We start from the raw sequence: 17,401 nt of genomic DNA on the forward strand, positions 1-17,401 counted from the left end.
TTAATTTTTCTAAAAATATGTTAGAAAAAAAGTTTGCTGACATTGACAAGAAATTTGAGAATGTTTTAAACAAGAACAAGAGGAAGTTAGAAAATGCTCAGATAAAACCTATACATGACAAGTTCTTATTTGCTCAGAATGGTATAACAGGTCTAATTGCACCACCTGGGTCGGGTAAGACTTTCACTTATCTTAAAATGGCTGCACAACAACAAGAACTAGATGAGAAGAACCCATTTTATGAGTTAGTAGTCATTTGTAGTACTTCTGGTCAATTTGACCAAACCGTCAATTCGTTCAAAGATATTATAAAGAAGTCTAAGTTAGTATGTATAAAAGACTCTGAGTTGTTAGATTGGATAAAGAAGTACCAAAGAAGAGTTTTGAAGTATAATGCTATAAATGAGTATATAAATTCTAAGTTTAAAGACCCAAATGAGGAAATGCAGAGAATATTAGAGAAGAAACACTTCAGAAACAAACAGAAAGAGATAGAATACATTTCGAAGAAATTGCAATCTTACGATTGGAAGACTTACCCTCATAGGTGTCTTCTTATTTAGATGATTTCGCCTCTCATCCTTTGTTAAAGAATAGAGAACAAGATATGTGTCGAATTCTTAAGAAGCTCAGACACTTTAACATCTCAGTTGTCATTTGTGTACAGACAGCAAAGAGTTTAAGTAAGGATGTTAAAAGAATACTTACTGACATTATACTTTTCCCTGGATTGTCCGAAGACGATTTCATGGAACTTATGAAAGAGTCCATGGCAGGTAAGTTTGACAGACATGAACTATGGGAGAAGTACAAAGTCATACAAGACCCTCATACTTCTTTCAGAATTCATATCTACGCAAACAAAGTTCAAATTGTAAAAAGTCAAGCTTGAAAAATAAATGGTTCATCTACCCTACTTGTTTGAAGTTGTCAAAATACTCTGTTATTTTTCCTTTAACAATGGCAAATCTTCTTTGAAGGTAAGTATTGTACAACCTTTCATATCATAGTGTGTTTGAGGTAACGTATCTTGAACTATTTGTTTCACATCTTCATTCGGTGTCATTGAAATCGGTAAGTTTTCGCGATAGAACCAATTTCTGTCAGATTTGTAAATCTTAGCAAGGTCGTAAAAGCTTTTGTTGTTTCTTCTGACTAAATGCAACATAACCATATCTTTATCTTCTTCATTTTCCATCTCTTCAGTATAAATCATATACTTATAGTTCTTTTCCTTTCCTTTTGGTACCGAACGTGGTATTCTTTTCTGAATGCTTTTGTCTTTTGCTTCAATGACTTCATCTTTTGCTTCAAGCTTGTTTTCAATCTCTTCACGTTCTTGTCTATGAATTTCGTCAAGAAGTCTGTAAATATTCCAAGCATAACGAGGCGAAGCCCACATTGCAACAGCATTTACAAGAAGTCTATGTACATAATATCCTCTCAAACCGTTTGGCAAATTTTCACGATTTTCATGAGTTTTAGGCGACTGGGTTTTCTTACCTACTCGCTGTTCTTCACTGTTTTCAGAAAAAAGTATGTCTCGCTGTGCTTCGCTCAAAAGTTCTTGTGTGCTTTGGTTCCTAAACCAGTCTTTAGGAAGCTTAGTATCTGGTGCAAAACATGCTGTCAAAATACTTTGCATTTGGTACATATCGTCTTTGACCGAACGAATGAGACGGAGTTGTTTGTTAAACTGTATGTACTCATATTCTTCATTTATAGCTTCATGGACTATAACTGTTGTTGTGTTCTCTGTTGTTGACATATCTGTCTTTACATACAAAATAAAAAAATATTTTATAAAAAATTAGCGTTATTTTTTCTATCTTAAGGAAATTCATGAAATTTGGTCATTTTTCAGCAAAAATAAAGTTTATGTTAGCATGTTAGATCTAACACGTTTTCTAACCTCTTTTCTAACATGGTCTAAAACACACAAAACTCATGAATTTTGTGCTGAATTCAGCAAAAATATATTTTATGTTAGCATGTTAGATCTAACACGTTTTCTACCCTCTTTTCTACCCCAGTTATTTTATAAGCGTTTTACATGGTAAACGTTATGAATTCGTGAGACTCTAAACAGTTTTGTAGCTTCTATTTCTTCTTTTAGTACATCGAATGTTTTAACAATGCCGAAAGTTTCTTTATACTTCTTCTTGACGTCAGATAGAAGGAAATCTTCTGCTGTTGGATAGTTTTTGTCAAGACTTCATTGTAAATGACCAAAAATATATTTTATGTTAGCATGTTAGATCTAACACGTTTTCTAACCTCTTTTCTAACATGGTCTAAAACACACAAAACTCATGAATTTTCGTGAATTTCCTTAAGATAGAAAAAATAAAGTTTATGTTAGCATGTTAGATCTAACACGTTTTCTAACCTCTTTTCTAACATAACTATTTACAAGCGTTTTACATGGTATATGTTGCGATGGTTCATGACTTTAAACAGTTTTGTAGCTTCTATTTCTTCTTTTAGTACATCGAATGTTTTAACTATGCCGAAGGTTTCTTTATATTTCTTCTTGACGTCAGATAGAAGGAAATCTTCTGCTGTTGGATAGTTTTTGTTCAGAAATTCTAACATGTCCATTTTATTTTCTACCGGCTTTTCTGCTTCTTTCTTTAAGTCTGCATAGTCGTTTCTCATTCTTTCTATCTCTTTGACGGAGTAGTTATATTTCCTCATTGCTGCTTTACATTTAGAACATTGCGGGTTCATTTTTGCGTTATACATTGAAATAAAACCAGCTAAAACAACTAAAGCGTCAATTGCTCTCTTCATCTCAAACATAGCGGGTCTTATTTGTTTGTTCCATACTTTGCCTCTTCTATCTTTATCTCTTATTTCCCAAACGCATTCAGCAACTAACGAAACAAAGTTGTCGTAGGTCTTAAATTCTTCAGATTTATATATGTCAGAAACATTCTTATATACCATGTCGCAATCTTTGTCCATAACCTTATGGTTGCAATGAAATCCTAGAAACTCATAGTTTACCTTTCGTATGAACTTCTTTATTTCTACTGAGTCAGTTGGTTTCACTTCAATTTCGTCGAATTCAGGAATAGTGAGTTTTTGTTGTTGGATTTCAGGCAATTTGGGTAAATGGTCGATGAGGTCCTCCATTTCATAAAGATATTCTTCATTTGTTTCATCTTTCGCACTACAGTCTAAATTACTTGTTAAAAGTTCTTGCTTTATCTTCTGGATTTCTGTTTCAAAAGTATATGAAGACGAAGTGAAGCTTTTCATTTCTACTAACATAGATGTTGGATTCATGACTAACGAGTTTGGTGCTGTTGTTTGAATTGTTGTTGTGCCGATTGTTGAAATCATGTCTTTTATACAAAATAAAAAAATAAAAAAAATAAAACTAACTTTATTTTTTATTTCGGGAAAATTCATGAAAATTCAAGAGGTGAAAAAAGAGGTGAAAAAACAGGTGAGATCTAACCTCTTCACCTAAATTATATTTTTGGGTCCTTTACACTCATTACGAAGAAGTCTTGACAAAACATTTACGAAGAAGTCATGAAAATTCAAGAGGTGAAAAAAGAGGTGAAAAAACATTTACGAAGAAGTCTTGACAAAACATTTACGAAGAAGTCATGAAAATTCAAGAGGTGAAAAAAGAGGTGAAAAAACAGGTGAGATCTCACCTCTTCACCTAAATTATATTTTTGGGTCCTTTACACTCTTTACGAAGAAGTCTTGACAAAACATTTACGAAGAAGTCATGAAAATTCAAGAGGGTAGAAATGAGGTTAGAAAACGTGTTAGAAAACGTGTTAGATCTAACATTCTAACATAAACTTTATTTTTGGTGTAAATTTCATGATTTTCGAGAGTTTTAGACCATGTTAGAAAACGTGTTAGAAAACAGGTGAGATCTAACATTCTAACATAAATTATATTTTTGGTGTAAATTTCATGATTTTCGAGAGTTTTAGACCATGTTAGAAAACAGGTTAGAAAACGTGTTAGAAAACGTGTTAGATCTAACCATCTACCCGACATTCTCGTCAAATACAAAAAAATGAAAAAAATGACACTTTTTCATTAGATAACTGTTATTTTTTGACGAAGTGAAGATTGACACTTCGTCAAAAAAATCCCTGAAATCATATCTTTTATACAAAAAAATACAAAATAAAACTAACTTTATTTTTTCTATCTTAAGGAAATTCATGAAAATTCATGAGGTTAGAAAACGTGTTAGAAAACGTGTTAGATCTAACATTCTAACATAAACTTTATTTTTGGGTCCTTTACACTCATTACGAAGAAGTCTTGACAAAACATTTACGAAGAAGTCTTGACAAAACATTTACGAAGAAGTCATGACAAAACATTTACGAAGAAGTCTTGACAAAACATTTACGAAGAAGTCATGACAAAACATTTACGAAGAAGTCTTGACAAAACATTTACGAAGAAGTCTTGACAAATTCAAGAGGGTAGAAATGAGGTGAAAAAACAGGTTAGATCTAACCATCTACCCGACATTCTCGTCAAATGAAAAAAATGACACTTTTTCATTAGATAACTGTTATTTTTTGACGAAGTGAAGATTGACACTTCGTCAAAAAAATCCCTGAAATCATATCTTTTATACAAAATAAAAAAATAAAACTAACTTTATTTTTTCTATCTTAAGGAAATTCATGAAAATTCAAGAGGGTAGAAATGAGGTTAGAAATGAGGTTAGATCTAACCATCTACCCGACATTCTCGTCAAATGAAAAAAATGACACTTTTTCATTAGATAACTGTTATTTTTTGACGAAGTGAAGATTGACACTTCGTCAAAAAAATCCCTGAAATCATATCTTTTATACAAAATAAAAAAATAAAACTAACTTTATTTTTTCTATCTTAAGGAAATTCATGAAAATTCACGAGGTTAGAAAACGTGTTAGAAAACGTGTTAGATCTAACCATCTACCCGACATTCTCGTCAAATACAAAAAAATGAAAAAAATGACACTTTTTCATTAGATAACTGTTATTTTTTGACGAAGTGAAGATTGACACTTCGTCAAAAAAATCCCTGAAATCATATCTTTTATACAAAAAAATACAAAATAAAACTAACTTTATTTTTTCTATCTTAAGGAAATTCATGAAAATTCACGAGGTTAGAAAACGTGTTAGAAATGAGGTTAGATCTAACATGTTAACATAAATTATATTTTTGGTCCGGGAACAACTTTCTCTCAATTGGAGCTGTGGCATACTCTTTGCGTAAACGGTTCAGACCTTCTTCGAACTCTTGGTCTCTCTTCGATTTGGATTGAGATTGGAATTGCTGGGGTGGAGCTTGCTGGAACATCCAAGGGTTGGGGAAGTAAGGCATAGGCAGAGGAGGGTAGTTCGGGAAGCCTTGTGGTGGGTAGTAACCTTGAAGTGGAAATTGGTAGAAATTCGGAGGTACTTGCTGGAACTGAGGTTGCTGAGGAGACTGTTGTGGTTCTTTAGGTTCCTCTGGTTTGGGAATGGACTCGGTTGGTGGTACGTCGGACATCCGTTTGTGTCCTGTCGGAAGGAAGAACTTTTCCTGTCGGAAGGAAGAACTTTTCCTGTCGGAAGGAAATTTTTTTCCCTTTGTCCGGAAAATTTTTTCCTGTCGGATGGAAAATTTTTTCCTGTCGGAAGGAAAAACTTTTTCTGAAGTTCGACCAAAAAGTTCTCAATTTTCGAAAATTTGAATGGTTTACGGACGGACAACTGGAAGAGTTCTTCCTGTCGGAAGGAAAAATTTTTCCCTTTGTCCGGAAAATTTTTTCCAGTTGTCGGGAAAATATTTTCCTGTCGGATGGAAGGACTCGGAATGCCAGAAGGATTTGACGAGGCAATTTACCTAATTGAACTTAACGACTGCGTAAAAGACTACTTGCGCAAGGTCATGAAGCCCAAGGTCAAGTTCACCACTATTTCTGGAAGGGCTGTCTTGAATCTCGAGACTTCGACCGGAATTCCAATTCAAATACCAGAAAACACTCCTTTCGACGACATAAAGGACGCCAAAAGAGAAGCTCTTGTTAAGTTCCTAAACAAACGTCCTTGGATAAAAATACCAAACAAGGAGAACCCCCTACCCCATATGAAATTGGCAATTCAGTCTCTCCTTCACTTCTCAGGACAACCATTCTACATAACCTCAGAAGGCGACATCCAACCAGTTCAGTAAACATCTCATTTTAACTCACCTTTTTTATGTTTTTTGTGAAAGTGTCAAAAATAAATTGTTTTCATGAGTTTTCTACGATGTTAGAAAAAATGTTATTTTCTAATATCTTCACATTCAATACTTTTTCAGCACTTTTCCGTAGTTATATATGAAAGACAATTCGAGATAAAAGTCATAGTACAATGGAATAATATGTTGCACACCATTTGTTGTGAACCAAACTTGAAAGTCAGAGAAACTGTTACTAGGTGGTTCGTAGAATTTAGAAGCAAAGTCATAAAAGTCCTTACCAATACATAGAAAACTATTGTTGCTTGAACTGAAACTTGCATGACACATAACATTTTGAGGGTCAAACACGTTTCTATAAACTGTCAAATCTGCTGGTGGAAGTATAAATTTAAATGGACCATCTGGTGGTAATGGTTCGTTCTGGTTTAGTAACCGAAGAAATTGTGCCCAAGAACGTTTGTCTACTTTCCAAAATAAAAACTCTGTATCTCTTGGAGGGTTAATTTCAATCTTTTGAAATGAAACGGTGGAGTTCATCTTGTCATATTCTAGTTTCAGATAGTATGTTCCATTTAGTAAAGAGTCGTATTTTTCTTGAAATTCCCAATAATATTTGTTCATTTGAGTTTGAAAGTCATTTAGAGTTTTCTCAAGACTTTCGTCTGAACGAACTGTAAAGATTCTCATTTCGTCAAATTTGTCTATTAGACCATCAGAACCTTTATACTGCCCATGAAAATATACTGCGAACATAAATGTGTTAGTTCTATTTGAAAACAAAACTCTTCTAAATCCTATTGCCTTTGCATCTGAAGGACTTTGAAGCCAACGAATTGGATAGTCAAACCTGTATGCTCGGGATGAAATTTCTTCATCTGAAATAGTCCTACCAGCATTTGTAAAGATATAGTCTAACGGTTTTGTATCTGCTACTTTTGTTCTTTGTTTTTCAACCTGAAGCATTTAATATATGTAAAAATATATTGTTTTAAAATGGTATGCCATTTCATATTTCTCATCTAACAAACAAGTTTCCCAACGGTCTTCTCCAACAAACTCAGCGTACATTTCAAATAAAATTTAAAAAATGTCACTTTTTAAAAAATAAATTTTTACTTCATGCAATGTTTTATTTCTGTGCCGTCTTCAAGTATGCCCCAATATTTCCTTTTCGATATTACATGAACTTCGGAAAATACCTTATCTAGCTTAAAACAGCCCATCTTTTCACCGACCATGCCCATTTCAATGAGTTTGTTGTACCCTTCTTCGTTCGTCATGAGTGCGTCAATGTTCTCATAGTAAACCACAACTTTCGATTTGACTTCGGAGAAGAATTTGTTGTAGTTGTCAAGGACTGCCTTTGCGAACTGAGGGTAAGACCAATGTTCGACAATAGGTTTTAATGTGGTTACTAAGCCACTTTGACCTTGAGTGAATTCGTACTTCAAAACAAAAGGAGAAAACCTTTCAACAAAGTTGTCGACCTTCTCATAATGTTTACTCTTCATCTCTTGAGGTTTCTTAATGGAATATCCCCATGTCGAATTCATAAGCAATTTGAGTGTCATTGCAAGTTTGGGGTTTGAAGCTTTCCTAATATCATACAGTTGTTGTATGACTTTTCCAACTGTATAGTTCCTTCCCGGGAACTCACCATCTTCGTTTGGAATTCCAGTCGGAATATATTGGACAAACCTCATGTATGCAGCGTTAAGGTCGACATAGTATATCTTTTCATCTGAGTCGAACTTGTCGCAACCAATTGGTCCAGTTTGTGGAAATTCAAGTGAGTCTCTTATCTTCTGAGAAACTTCTCCTGTTATCTCATAAACATCGTCGAAGCAACCTGTTTCATATAAAACCTTCTGACCTAACTCAGATGCTCTCCAATACAATTTGACGTCAATTGGATGTCTCAATGGAAGTTTGATTATAGCATCTTGAAGTTCTTGCAACCTCATTGGAAGTTCTTCTGGTTCAGGTTGGTATCCGAACAATCCAACTCCTTGTGGAATTGTGTACTTCTTTTGTACTAGAACTTTGTCTGGAACAACTTTTGGTCTTGCTAACAATGAAAAGTTTGTTTCGTCTTTTGGTACAAAAGTTTCTGTCAGCTTGTCATCTGGAATTGGTTCGAACAAACCTTTCTCGAAAAGAATGTTTACAGCTCTGACAATGTTGCACTTGCCTTTTCCGAACAATGGGTTTGTAAGACTTTCGTTCAACATGAAGTGGTTGTGGACAATTACAATCTTCAACCATGGTAAATTGAACTCAACAACATAGTCGTCATGTGAAGAACCTTTAGCTGTAGGTATGTTGACTCGGATATTGACATTTGCCAACGGTGCAATTTTTGCCAATTGACCTCTGAGAATGTACCTTGTCTTCACACATGACTCAAGATACTTCATCTTCTCATCTGTAACAAGACCAGAGTTCCTGAGACATGTAAGAATGCAAGGTTCGTTGACAATTGTTTCAATTGAATTGTAAATTCCATACCTTGTCAAGTCAATGTCAGACTTATTTATGAAGGGGAAGTATCCAGCATGTTGTCTGACTGCTTGAGGGTTAGGTTGGTACCATTCGAACTTGACACTTGCAATTCCTTCAATTGCATTCAAAATGTCTGAGTCGGAGTCAACCATTTGTTCTCTCTTTGTAGTCTTGAAAGCGTCAAGAAGTTTTGCAGCTGTTTGTTCATTGCCATGTGCATAGTAAATGTGACCATCCAATCCGTTATGGTCAATCTGAGATTGTGTCCTTTCTTATTTCCGTCTTGAATTGCAGCAAGTACACCCATGAAGCCTTCTTTGTTCTTTCCTTCGTCAAAGTTTACTGTAAAGGTTCGACCAGATGTAATTTGACTTCTAACTTCACGGTACTTCTCATATGCATATCTTGTTCTTCCATGGGAGCATGACCATCCTCTGCACTACCTTTTTTCCTTCTCAAAGGATGCAATTGTTCGTCATGTTTCCAGTAGAATCTGGCAAAGCCGTCGTGTCCTTCAACTTGAGGTTCACTAACATCGAAAGGCATGTCCATAAGACGTTCTTCTTCTAACCTCTCTAGTCTGTTTGGATAATTGGCACGTGCTGTTTCCAAATCCATTTCGTAGCGAAGACCAGACAATTTGTCATAGACTTTTATGGGTCTTCCCTTCCTATATTTAAACTTCTTCGAAACTCTCCAACCATATCTTTGCAACTCTGCTTTTATTCTAGCAGATTTTCTATCCATTCTATATGGGGGCATTTTTATAAAAATAAAAAAATATTTTTTTTCTTTACTTTACATAACCGCCTGCTGCCATAAGTCTTTGACGCCAACCCATACCAGCTAATGAAGGTTGACTTGGTTTAGTTTGGAAACTAAACTTTGGTTTTGGTTTATCTTCAGTTTTTGGTTTTTCTTCTTCTATCGGTTTTTTGTCACTTTTCGGTTCCTCTGACTTTACTTCACTTGCAGGAACAGTTGTGTCGTCAACATCTTCATAAATATCATATGCCATTTGTTTTTGTTTTCCTTTCAACTTTTTGTGTTTGTTGTAAAGTTTAGAATATTTCGACTCTAAGTCAATGAGATGTTCTATAATGAACTGTTGGTCAGTGAAGTAAACTTTTCCATCTGTTGTCTCGAAAGCTCCTTCAGACTTCAATATTTTATTTGTGAGAGTCTGTTTCCTTTTTGAGATACTTGCCGTTCCATTTTTATGAAAAGTGACTTTATAGTTAGGGTTTGTATTTCCAGACCTGGCACTTTCTATTATTGAATTTTTCTCTTCATCTGTAAGTTCTTTGACAGGTTTTGACAATGGTTCTGAACTTTTTGTTTGTGGTGTCAAATCTACCGTTTCAACTTCTTCGGTCATTTCATCTCAGTAAAAAATTTTAGTTTGGTTTGTTTTCAACTGGTTGTTTAGGTTTTTTAAGTCGGTCTAAAACTTCCTGAGGTATAGGAAGAACTTGACAAACACGTTGTGTAACTGCTGGAAGCCGACAAATCCATCTTGAACCCATTTGTCTCAATGCTGTATTGTTCATTTCATCTCAGTAAAAAACTTTACATTCCCCACGTTTGAGGCGGTTGAGGTTGGTTATTGTTTACCCATTGTTGTGCATGGTTATATCCTCTGTTAAAGAATCTTTCACCTTGGTCCATATAGTGTCCTGCTTGGTTATAGTAGTCATTTGCTTTGTTATAATAGTTTCCTGCTTGTCTTCCTACATTGTCCATCCATCCTTGAACTTTTCCTCTTGTTTCAGGATTTGGAATAAGATTTTGTTGCATCTCGTGCTACATCCCAACCTTTCTGTACAGTTTGTATAATAGGTTGTGCTTTCTCTTTCAGTATACCTAATGTACTCAAAATCTTCCTTCCAACTCCAAATACACCTCTGGCTATTGTTCCCACTGCGGGCAAAAATCTGGATGCAACTCCTGCTAATGCGCCAAATAAACCCATTTCTTATAGGGTAAAAAAATGACGAATCCAAACAAGGACCCCTATGTTTCTAAAGCGACAAAGAAAGCACTCATGATAAAAATCTTTAGTTCAACACCAAATGCTTGGTTTATGGATATCTTGGAAAACATTCCGAGAGTTAGAACAGATGGACCTCCATACTGGTTAATATTTGTTGGTCAAAACACAAGATACTGTGAAGCCATACCATTATGGTCCAAAAATATTTTAGATGTGAAAACTGCTTTGACAATATTCGTTGACAAATACCATCCAACAAAACTGACATCTGACTGTGAAAGTTCTTTCAAATCAGATGATGTAAAAAACTATCTGCGTTCAAAAATGTAAACCAATATTTCATTGTCGACCAAAACCATTCTGCTCTTGGTGTCATTGACGGTTGTATAAAAATGTTAAGAGACTTAAACCAACCACAAGGTGGTGAAGCAAATGAAATGTCATATGACGACAAATATAGACACTTCTCCATGGCAAAGATGAGACAAGTTTTAAATATTTACAATAACCGTAAACAAAAAGGTTTGGGAAACCACTCCCCGAAGAAATGAAAAACAACCCTGACTTAGAGAAAGACTATATATTTAATAATTTAGTCAAAAGAGACAAACAAGAAAGAATGCCGGGCTTCAAACTTCAGAAAGGTGACAAAGTAAAATAGAAATACCCAAACGCGACCCATATGAAAATACTATTGACTATGACAACAATGGGAACCCGACAGGTACTCACATTCGTGTTCGTAAAAATAGAAGAAAGTATACAAGAGAATATTATGAAGTTTTAGGCAAACAGGCAAAATGTACACACTGCAAGCAGAAGATAAAACTACTATTGTCAGACCTCGTTTCAAACTTGTCAAAGTTCAAGGTGGTATACTTTCAAAGACAGTTCCTAACAAATATAAGACAACTCCTGACGAATATGCTAAAGAAGTTGAAAATGACGACTAAGCATTTCTATACCATGCGTAAACTGTCATGTAAGGTGGCATGTAGTCTTTACTTTGTCCCGTTGTTTGCGTATATCCTGAAACGCGATGTGTATGGTTTCCTCCTCCCTCAGTGTTACTCCAGTAACAATTTATAGCAAACTTAACGTTGTCTTTAACATCATATCCTTTACCTTTTGTCATTGCTGACCAATCCCAATATCTATGCTTATGCCAACCTGCTTGAATGTACTTAAATCTATGTAATGACTGTGTGCAGGTAAATTTTCACCTGAAATCGTTTTACTTCCACCTGTTTCCTTTGAAGAGTTTGCCAATACAAAAACCTGTCGACTATTTGAGTCCAAGTTCCAAAACCCAGAACTGTTTCTGGTCTGGTAGAGTTCATTGACGTATAAATAGAGCCTATAGGATATAATGTTTGAAGCATTTCTGTCTTTAATGTTTGAAGCTCTGTTTTGTCTGCTTTCTTGTCATATAAATCTTGAGCAGTGAATTTAATATTATGTTCATCCTTCATGACATAAACATCTTTACATCTAATGTTTTTCATCGTCGTTATGTTTTCATTCGATGTTAAACCTTGTGGAAAGTTAGGAGGTTTACAATATAATACATCCCCATCAGTTCCGTCAACCGTTCCTTCAATACTTTCTATAGCAACAGTTGTAAAACTTGTATGTGTATGGTTCTTATTTGCTTTCTTTTCAAGGCTAACGTTTAAGTCTGTTATTTCAGATATAGAATGTGTATGTCCAACGGCACTTTTCCTGTTTAAGGTTTCTTGTAAGTTTGTAATATTTGCAATGGTATGTGTATGTCCAACGGCACTTTTCCTGTTTAAGGTTTCTTGTAAGTCTGTTATTTCAGATATAGAATGTATATGAGTCTTTTTAGAATATTCGTTTTCAGCTCTTGTCACTTCACTTGACATTTTATTGTCAACATATGTTTTGTCTGCTAGTTCAGGATGAGTATGTTCTTTTGTTGCATAAGCATTGTTAGCTCTTTCTTCTTCTTTTGCTATTGCATCGTCTACATATTCTTTGTCAGCTTTGTTGTCAACATCTGCTTTCAAAAGAAGTTCATTTATAGGTTTCTCGTTTAAAGTTCCTTTTGTTGGATTTATACAGACAGTATTGTTCTTCTTGTCTTGAAATAGAAACTCATCTGTCATTGGGTTTAATGTCAGTTTTAAGTTTCCTTCTTTCAATGACTCAGATATCTTAGAATAGTTTGAAAAGTTTGTTGTGTTCTTATTTAGAGCTTGCACAATGAGTTGTCGGTTGTGTTGTATTTCTCTCATGGAAGCAATATCTTTCGACATTTTTATTCTAGATAAAATATGCTTCCAATAGAAAAAGAAAATTCAAGAGTTGCTACAACTAAACCATTAGATGAACTTTTTACTAATGTCGGTCAAAAGTTTGAGACAGAGACCGTAAAGCATGAAGGCTATCGTTTTGACTACCCATTAAGATGGCTAAGAGACCCATCTGTCACAAAAGCTATTGGCTTTCGTAGAATGAAGTTCATTTCAGAAGCCATACATGGTTTCCCATTTACGGTCGGTTTTGAAGTTCGATACTATAACAAAGAAAAACGTATGTATGAGAAATTTGAACAGGGAAAACTTTTACAAGTTAGTTTGCTTGTAAACTTAGAAACAACTCTTCAAGCTTTTCAAGAAAAAATAAACGATATCTATATCGAATATGCAAACCAGTATAACATTGACGAGGGAGAATACCATCTCGATATTATTTATGACAGGAAAAATGCAACTGTTAAAATCAATAGAATAGAAGACCTTGGAGAAAACGTTTATATTTCTACAAAATATAACAACTTGGCATGGTATAGATTTATGAGGATGTTAAATCAGCCTGCAGCATATCCAGTACACCCAGACTTTTATGAAGTCGAAAACCCTAATGGAACATATGAAAATGTTTTCGACCCAGCTGCTATTATTGTTCATGCTTCATTTTCTGGCGCCCAAAACTCTTTCTTATGCTTGGCAAATGACTTTTACGAAAAACCTACAAAGTTATACGAACCACCAAGTGGAAGTATTTCAGACTTTCAAGTATGGTTTACTACAGATGGAAGAAAAAGAATAATTCCATTATACCATGCGTTTTACTTAGAACTTAGTTTCATATACAACTACTATCGAACGGTAAAAATATAATTTTTTAATATACCGGTTGTGGTGTTGGATTTGGTTGCCAACTAGACTGTGGTGCAGGTTCAGGCTGTTGTATAACAGGAGCTTGTTCTTCTGGTTCAGGGTCTTTAGGTATAATACCAACAAACTGACCTACCCTTTTACCAATATTTTTGACACCGTTCCAAATTCCTCTTCCTACGGTTTTTATTCCATTCCATATACCTCTTCCAACATTTCGAAAGAAGTTTCCTATCTTACTGAAGAAACCCATTTTACTATATGTAAAAATCTAATGTCCGCCTAGTCTCTTACGTTTCCTGTTGAGTTCCATAGCATTCTTTAACTGGAGCTCATACATTCTGTTTCTCCTCTGGTAGAAAACATATTCTGGGTCAACTCCTGTGTTCGCGTCATCTGCATAAAGTTGTTTATATCCCACTTCAGGGTTTGTATAAAACTCTTTCCATCTCATATTTGCATACCATGGTGGCAAACCTAACGCAGCGTCATTTGACATGGCAGTTTGCATTTGTACATCTGTTGGCACTTGACCATAGTTTGCCATTGCAGTTTGTATTCTAACTTCATTTGGAATATTCTCTGGGTTTAGTTGTCCAGGTTGCTGTGCATTCGCTAAGTTCTGTGCGTCCATTTAATATTAGATAAAAATATCTCTTACGAGTACATATACTGAACATTTGCAGGCATTGATTCATCTTCATATTCTCTGTACTTTTCTGCCACGTCAAATAAATAAATGACACAATGGAAAAAACCCAAAACAAGTAGTCCTATTTCAAACCACATTTACTTACTAATAAAATTTCTTTATTGTGACACTTTCTCCAGTTTATAGGACCTCTCTCATATTCTATCTTGTCATATCTAAACTCATAGTCGTTTATATCTTCTAGCCATTTCATGACACTTTCCAAACCACTTTTATCGGATGTAAAGTAAAAGCATGGATGGTTATGTAAAACGTCTAAAGTTTCTAAAGAGTCTCTCAAAGTCCAGTCTACTTGGTATTGAAAATCCCATGTGTTATAGAACGGCGGGTCCACTATAAAGAAAACATTTTCCTTGTCTTTATATTTTTCATACAACTCTGTCCAATGACATCTCACAAACTCTATACCCTCAATATATTTTTCTATGTCCTCTTTGAAAACATTTGTATAGTTAAGATATAAAACTTTTGACATAAGTGTTTCAATGTCATGAACTCTTATAGCACCACTATATAATAATCTATGGTAGAGTTCAGTTTAGAAAGATAAAGCAACCATTAGATAAAGAAGGAATTTTGAGAAAGATTAAACTTCATGAAGACAACATTGCTGAACTTAAGAAGAAGCTAGAAGAGTTGGATAAAGGAAGAGAGTTATAAAGCAATGAATTCAACAGGGTAGAAATGAGGTTAGAAATCGGGTTAGATATACCCATCTACCCTAAATTTATTTTTGTGCTATGTTTTCATACGTGTGGGGGTGGTGATATCATTTATTTTTATTTTATTTTTATATAAATGACGAAAACTATTGAGATAACAAACTACAACGGTCATGAGTTCAAGAATTTGTTCTTCGTTCCTCGTGAAAATACATTCTATCAGATACGAGGGAGAAAGGGTAAAGTTAGTTTGAGCGTTTACGACAACAAACATAATGGGAGATATATAAAAGTCTTATATACGAAAAAAAGAGATCTGACATTGTGTCAGATCTCAGTAAAAGTGACATTTACATGTCAAAAAAATAGAATGAGTTTAAGTAATTAAAATTGAGGGTGAGAGTAGTATTGTATGAAATAATATCTCTCACCCTCCAATTCATCCTATGGCGCCGAAAAAATTTTGGTGAAATGCGACCACATTTCACCAAAATTTCTCGGCGCCATATAGAGAACTAGAGCCTGTGAGGTACTGATACTATCCATGTACCTCGCAGGCTCTAGTTCCAAGCCAAAATGGCTAAAAATTGCCCGCAATTGTTCACATTGCGGGCAATTTTTAGCCATTTTGGCTGGGAATTGGAGGGTGAGAGTAGTATTGTATGAAATAATATCTCTCACCCTCCAATTCATCCTATGGCGCCGAAAAAATTTTGGTGAAATGCGACCACATTTCACCAAAATTTCTCGGCGCCATATAGAGAACTAGAGCCTGTGAGGTACTGATACTATCCATGTACCTCGCAGGCTCTAGTTCCAAGCCAAAATGGCTAAAAATTGCCCGCAATTGTTCACATTGCGGGCAATTTTTAGCCATTTTGGCTGGGAATTGGAGGGTGAGAGTAGTATTGTATGAAATAATATCTCTCACCCTCCAATTCATCCTATGGCGCCGAAAAAATTTTGGTGAAATGCGACCACATTTCACCAAAATTTCTCGGCGCCATATAGAGAACTAGAGCCTGTGAGGTACTGATACTATCCATGTACCTCGCAGGCTCTAGTTCCAAGCCAAAATGGCTAAAAATTGCCCGCAATTGTTCACATTGCGGGCAATTTTTAGCCATTTTGGCTGGGAATTGGAGGGTGAGAGTAGTATTGTATGAAATAATATCTCTCACCCTCCAATTCATCCTATGGCGCCGAAAAAATTTTGGTGAAATGCGACCACATTTCACCAAAATTTCTCGGCGCCATATAGAGAACTAGAGCCTGTGAGGTACTGATACTATCCATGTACCTCGCAGGCTCTAGTTCCAAGCCAAAATGGCTAAAAATTGCCCGCAATTGTTCACATTCCCATCTTTTGTTGGTAAGACGAAGAATATGAAATAAATTATGAAGAAGATAATGATGAATAAAATATCACTTTTTATATTTTTGACACGTAAAGTTGTCACTTTTCTGTCAAACCGTTTTTATCGTTTTCGTATATAACAAAAGCAATAGATACAAATGGTAAGCGTGTTTCATTAGCTTTGTCAAAACTTACTAACATTTATTTTGACAGTGACTTTGACTCTGACGATTGGAGTGACAGCAGCGATAGTGAAGAATATGAACTGTTGTGTGAAGCAAAGCAATGGGAAGAGTTGCAATACTTTTGTAAATGAGAACGTTTATTTTTTACAGTAGTAAAGTCGTTAGTGAAAACGTTAGTGAGGTGAAGTGGTTGGCGGCTTTGTAAATATTTAAGGTTAAGTTAGTGTTGTCGTTTGTGTTGTAAAATATACGTTAGCGGTTTTGTAAAGTATCAAATTCACATATAATGGGTAAGGAGGCGCGCAGTGCCTCCGTACCCAAGATATGTATACTAACTAATGTTGGTGGATTTGGTTTTCTGCCGCGACTAACTTTTGGTAATTCGATTTCTTGAAGTTGAAATGCTCTTCTTATTGTATTTTCGGCAACATTCAATTTAATTTTACCATTTTCCAATTCAACTTCCTTTCCCACACTTTTGTAAGATTCACCTTCTTCTATTCTTCTTTTAGCTTCAAATAGCCATTCTCTGCTTATAGATTTGGCATTAGTCATAAAAGTGGTCCTTCTTTTGTGATAAGATTCAAATTTGAATGTGGATGATAAATAAAAATCAAAAATAATTGTTATAAT

At 35.0% G+C, this 17,401-nt stretch overlaps 12 protein-coding genes and 1 pseudogene across 13 annotated transcripts, besides 6 other annotated features; 3 read left to right on the plus strand and 10 right to left on the minus strand.

The window, feature by feature from the left end:
- Window positions 1-12,556: part of a mobile genetic element that runs on past the window's edge.
- Window positions 18-892, plus strand: TVAGG3_0475350 (annotated as a pseudogene). Its single transcript has one exon. A coding segment is annotated over exon 1 (875 nt).
- On the minus strand, window positions 944-1,768 carry TVAGG3_0475360 (KilA, N-terminal/APSES-type HTH, DNA-binding family; the record flags this gene model as incomplete). The annotated part of the gene is made up of 1 exon (XM_051235699.1): window positions 944-1,768. One exon carries the CDS (start codon window positions 1,766-1,768, stop codon window positions 944-946), a length of 825 nt encoding a protein of 274 aa, XP_051093523.1.
- TVAGG3_0475370 (organellar and viral DNA polymerase type B) lies at window positions 2,410-3,348 on the minus strand (the record flags this gene model as incomplete). Its single annotated transcript, XM_051235700.1, has 1 exon — window positions 2,410-3,348. The coding sequence occupies one exon, from the start codon at window positions 3,346-3,348 to the stop codon at window positions 2,410-2,412; it is 939 nt and encodes a 312-aa protein (XP_051093524.1).
- TVAGG3_0475380 (uncharacterized protein) lies at window positions 5,189-5,536 on the minus strand (the record flags this gene model as incomplete). The annotated part of the gene is made up of 1 exon (XM_051235701.1): window positions 5,189-5,536. The coding sequence occupies one exon, from the start codon at window positions 5,534-5,536 to the stop codon at window positions 5,189-5,191; it is 348 nt and encodes a 115-aa protein (XP_051093525.1).
- On the plus strand, window positions 5,828-6,202 carry TVAGG3_0475390 (uncharacterized protein; the record flags this gene model as incomplete). Its single annotated transcript, XM_051235702.1, has 1 exon — window positions 5,828-6,202. The coding sequence occupies one exon, from the start codon at window positions 5,828-5,830 to the stop codon at window positions 6,200-6,202; it is 375 nt and encodes a 124-aa protein (XP_051093526.1).
- Window positions 6,317-7,177, minus strand: TVAGG3_0475400 (uncharacterized protein; the record flags this gene model as incomplete). The annotated part of the gene is made up of 1 exon (XM_051235703.1): window positions 6,317-7,177. The coding sequence occupies one exon, from the start codon at window positions 7,175-7,177 to the stop codon at window positions 6,317-6,319; it is 861 nt and encodes a 286-aa protein (XP_051093527.1).
- Window positions 9,186-9,463, minus strand: TVAGG3_0475410 (uncharacterized protein; the record flags this gene model as incomplete). Its single annotated transcript, XM_051235704.1, has 1 exon — window positions 9,186-9,463. A coding segment is annotated over one exon (278 nt), but the record flags the coding sequence as incomplete, so codon positions are not given.
- Window positions 9,510-10,094, minus strand: TVAGG3_0475420 (phage tail repeat-like family; the record flags this gene model as incomplete). The annotated part of the gene is made up of 1 exon (XM_051235705.1): window positions 9,510-10,094. The coding sequence occupies one exon, from the start codon at window positions 10,092-10,094 to the stop codon at window positions 9,510-9,512; it is 585 nt and encodes a 194-aa protein (XP_051093529.1).
- Window positions 10,114-10,266, minus strand: TVAGG3_0475430 (uncharacterized protein; the record flags this gene model as incomplete). The annotated part of the gene is made up of 1 exon (XM_051235706.1): window positions 10,114-10,266. The coding sequence occupies one exon, from the start codon at window positions 10,264-10,266 to the stop codon at window positions 10,114-10,116; it is 153 nt and encodes a 50-aa protein (XP_051093530.1).
- A 450-nt stretch (window positions 12,557-13,006) lies between the features above and the next one.
- Window positions 13,007-13,581, plus strand: TVAGG3_0475440 (uncharacterized protein; the record flags this gene model as incomplete). Its single annotated transcript, XM_051235707.1, has 1 exon — window positions 13,007-13,581. A coding segment is annotated over one exon (575 nt), but the record flags the coding sequence as incomplete, so codon positions are not given.
- Window positions 13,582-13,859: 278 nt separating this feature from the next.
- TVAGG3_0475450 (serine threonine-protein phosphatase family) lies at window positions 13,860-14,105 on the minus strand (the record flags this gene model as incomplete). Its single annotated transcript, XM_051235708.1, has 1 exon — window positions 13,860-14,105. The coding sequence occupies one exon, from the start codon at window positions 14,103-14,105 to the stop codon at window positions 13,860-13,862; it is 246 nt and encodes an 81-aa protein (XP_051093532.1).
- Window positions 14,106-14,123: 18 nt separating this feature from the next.
- TVAGG3_0475460 (uncharacterized protein) lies at window positions 14,124-14,486 on the minus strand (the record flags this gene model as incomplete). The annotated part of the gene is made up of 1 exon (XM_051235709.1): window positions 14,124-14,486. The coding sequence occupies one exon, from the start codon at window positions 14,484-14,486 to the stop codon at window positions 14,124-14,126; it is 363 nt and encodes a 120-aa protein (XP_051093533.1).
- A 1,198-nt stretch (window positions 14,487-15,684) lies between these two features.
- Window positions 15,685-15,793: a mobile genetic element.
- A 141-nt stretch (window positions 15,794-15,934) lies between these two features.
- Window positions 15,935-16,043: a mobile genetic element.
- A 141-nt stretch (window positions 16,044-16,184) lies between these two features.
- Window positions 16,185-16,293: a mobile genetic element.
- A 141-nt stretch (window positions 16,294-16,434) lies between these two features.
- Window positions 16,435-16,543: a mobile genetic element.
- Window positions 16,544-16,663: 120 nt separating this feature from the next.
- Window positions 16,664-16,725: a mobile genetic element.
- A 295-nt stretch (window positions 16,726-17,020) lies between these two features.
- TVAGG3_0475520 (MULE transposase domain-containing protein) lies at window positions 17,021-17,323 on the minus strand (the record flags this gene model as incomplete). The annotated part of the gene is made up of 1 exon (XM_051235710.1): window positions 17,021-17,323. One exon carries the CDS (start codon window positions 17,321-17,323, stop codon window positions 17,021-17,023), a length of 303 nt encoding a protein of 100 aa, XP_051093534.1.
- Between the last annotated feature and the right edge of the window lie 78 nt (window positions 17,324-17,401).

This window comes from Trichomonas vaginalis, chromosome II (assembly GCF_026262505.1).
Source record: "Trichomonas vaginalis G3 chromosome II, whole genome shotgun sequence".
Taxonomy (NCBI): domain Eukaryota; phylum Parabasalia; order Trichomonadida; family Trichomonadidae; genus Trichomonas; species Trichomonas vaginalis.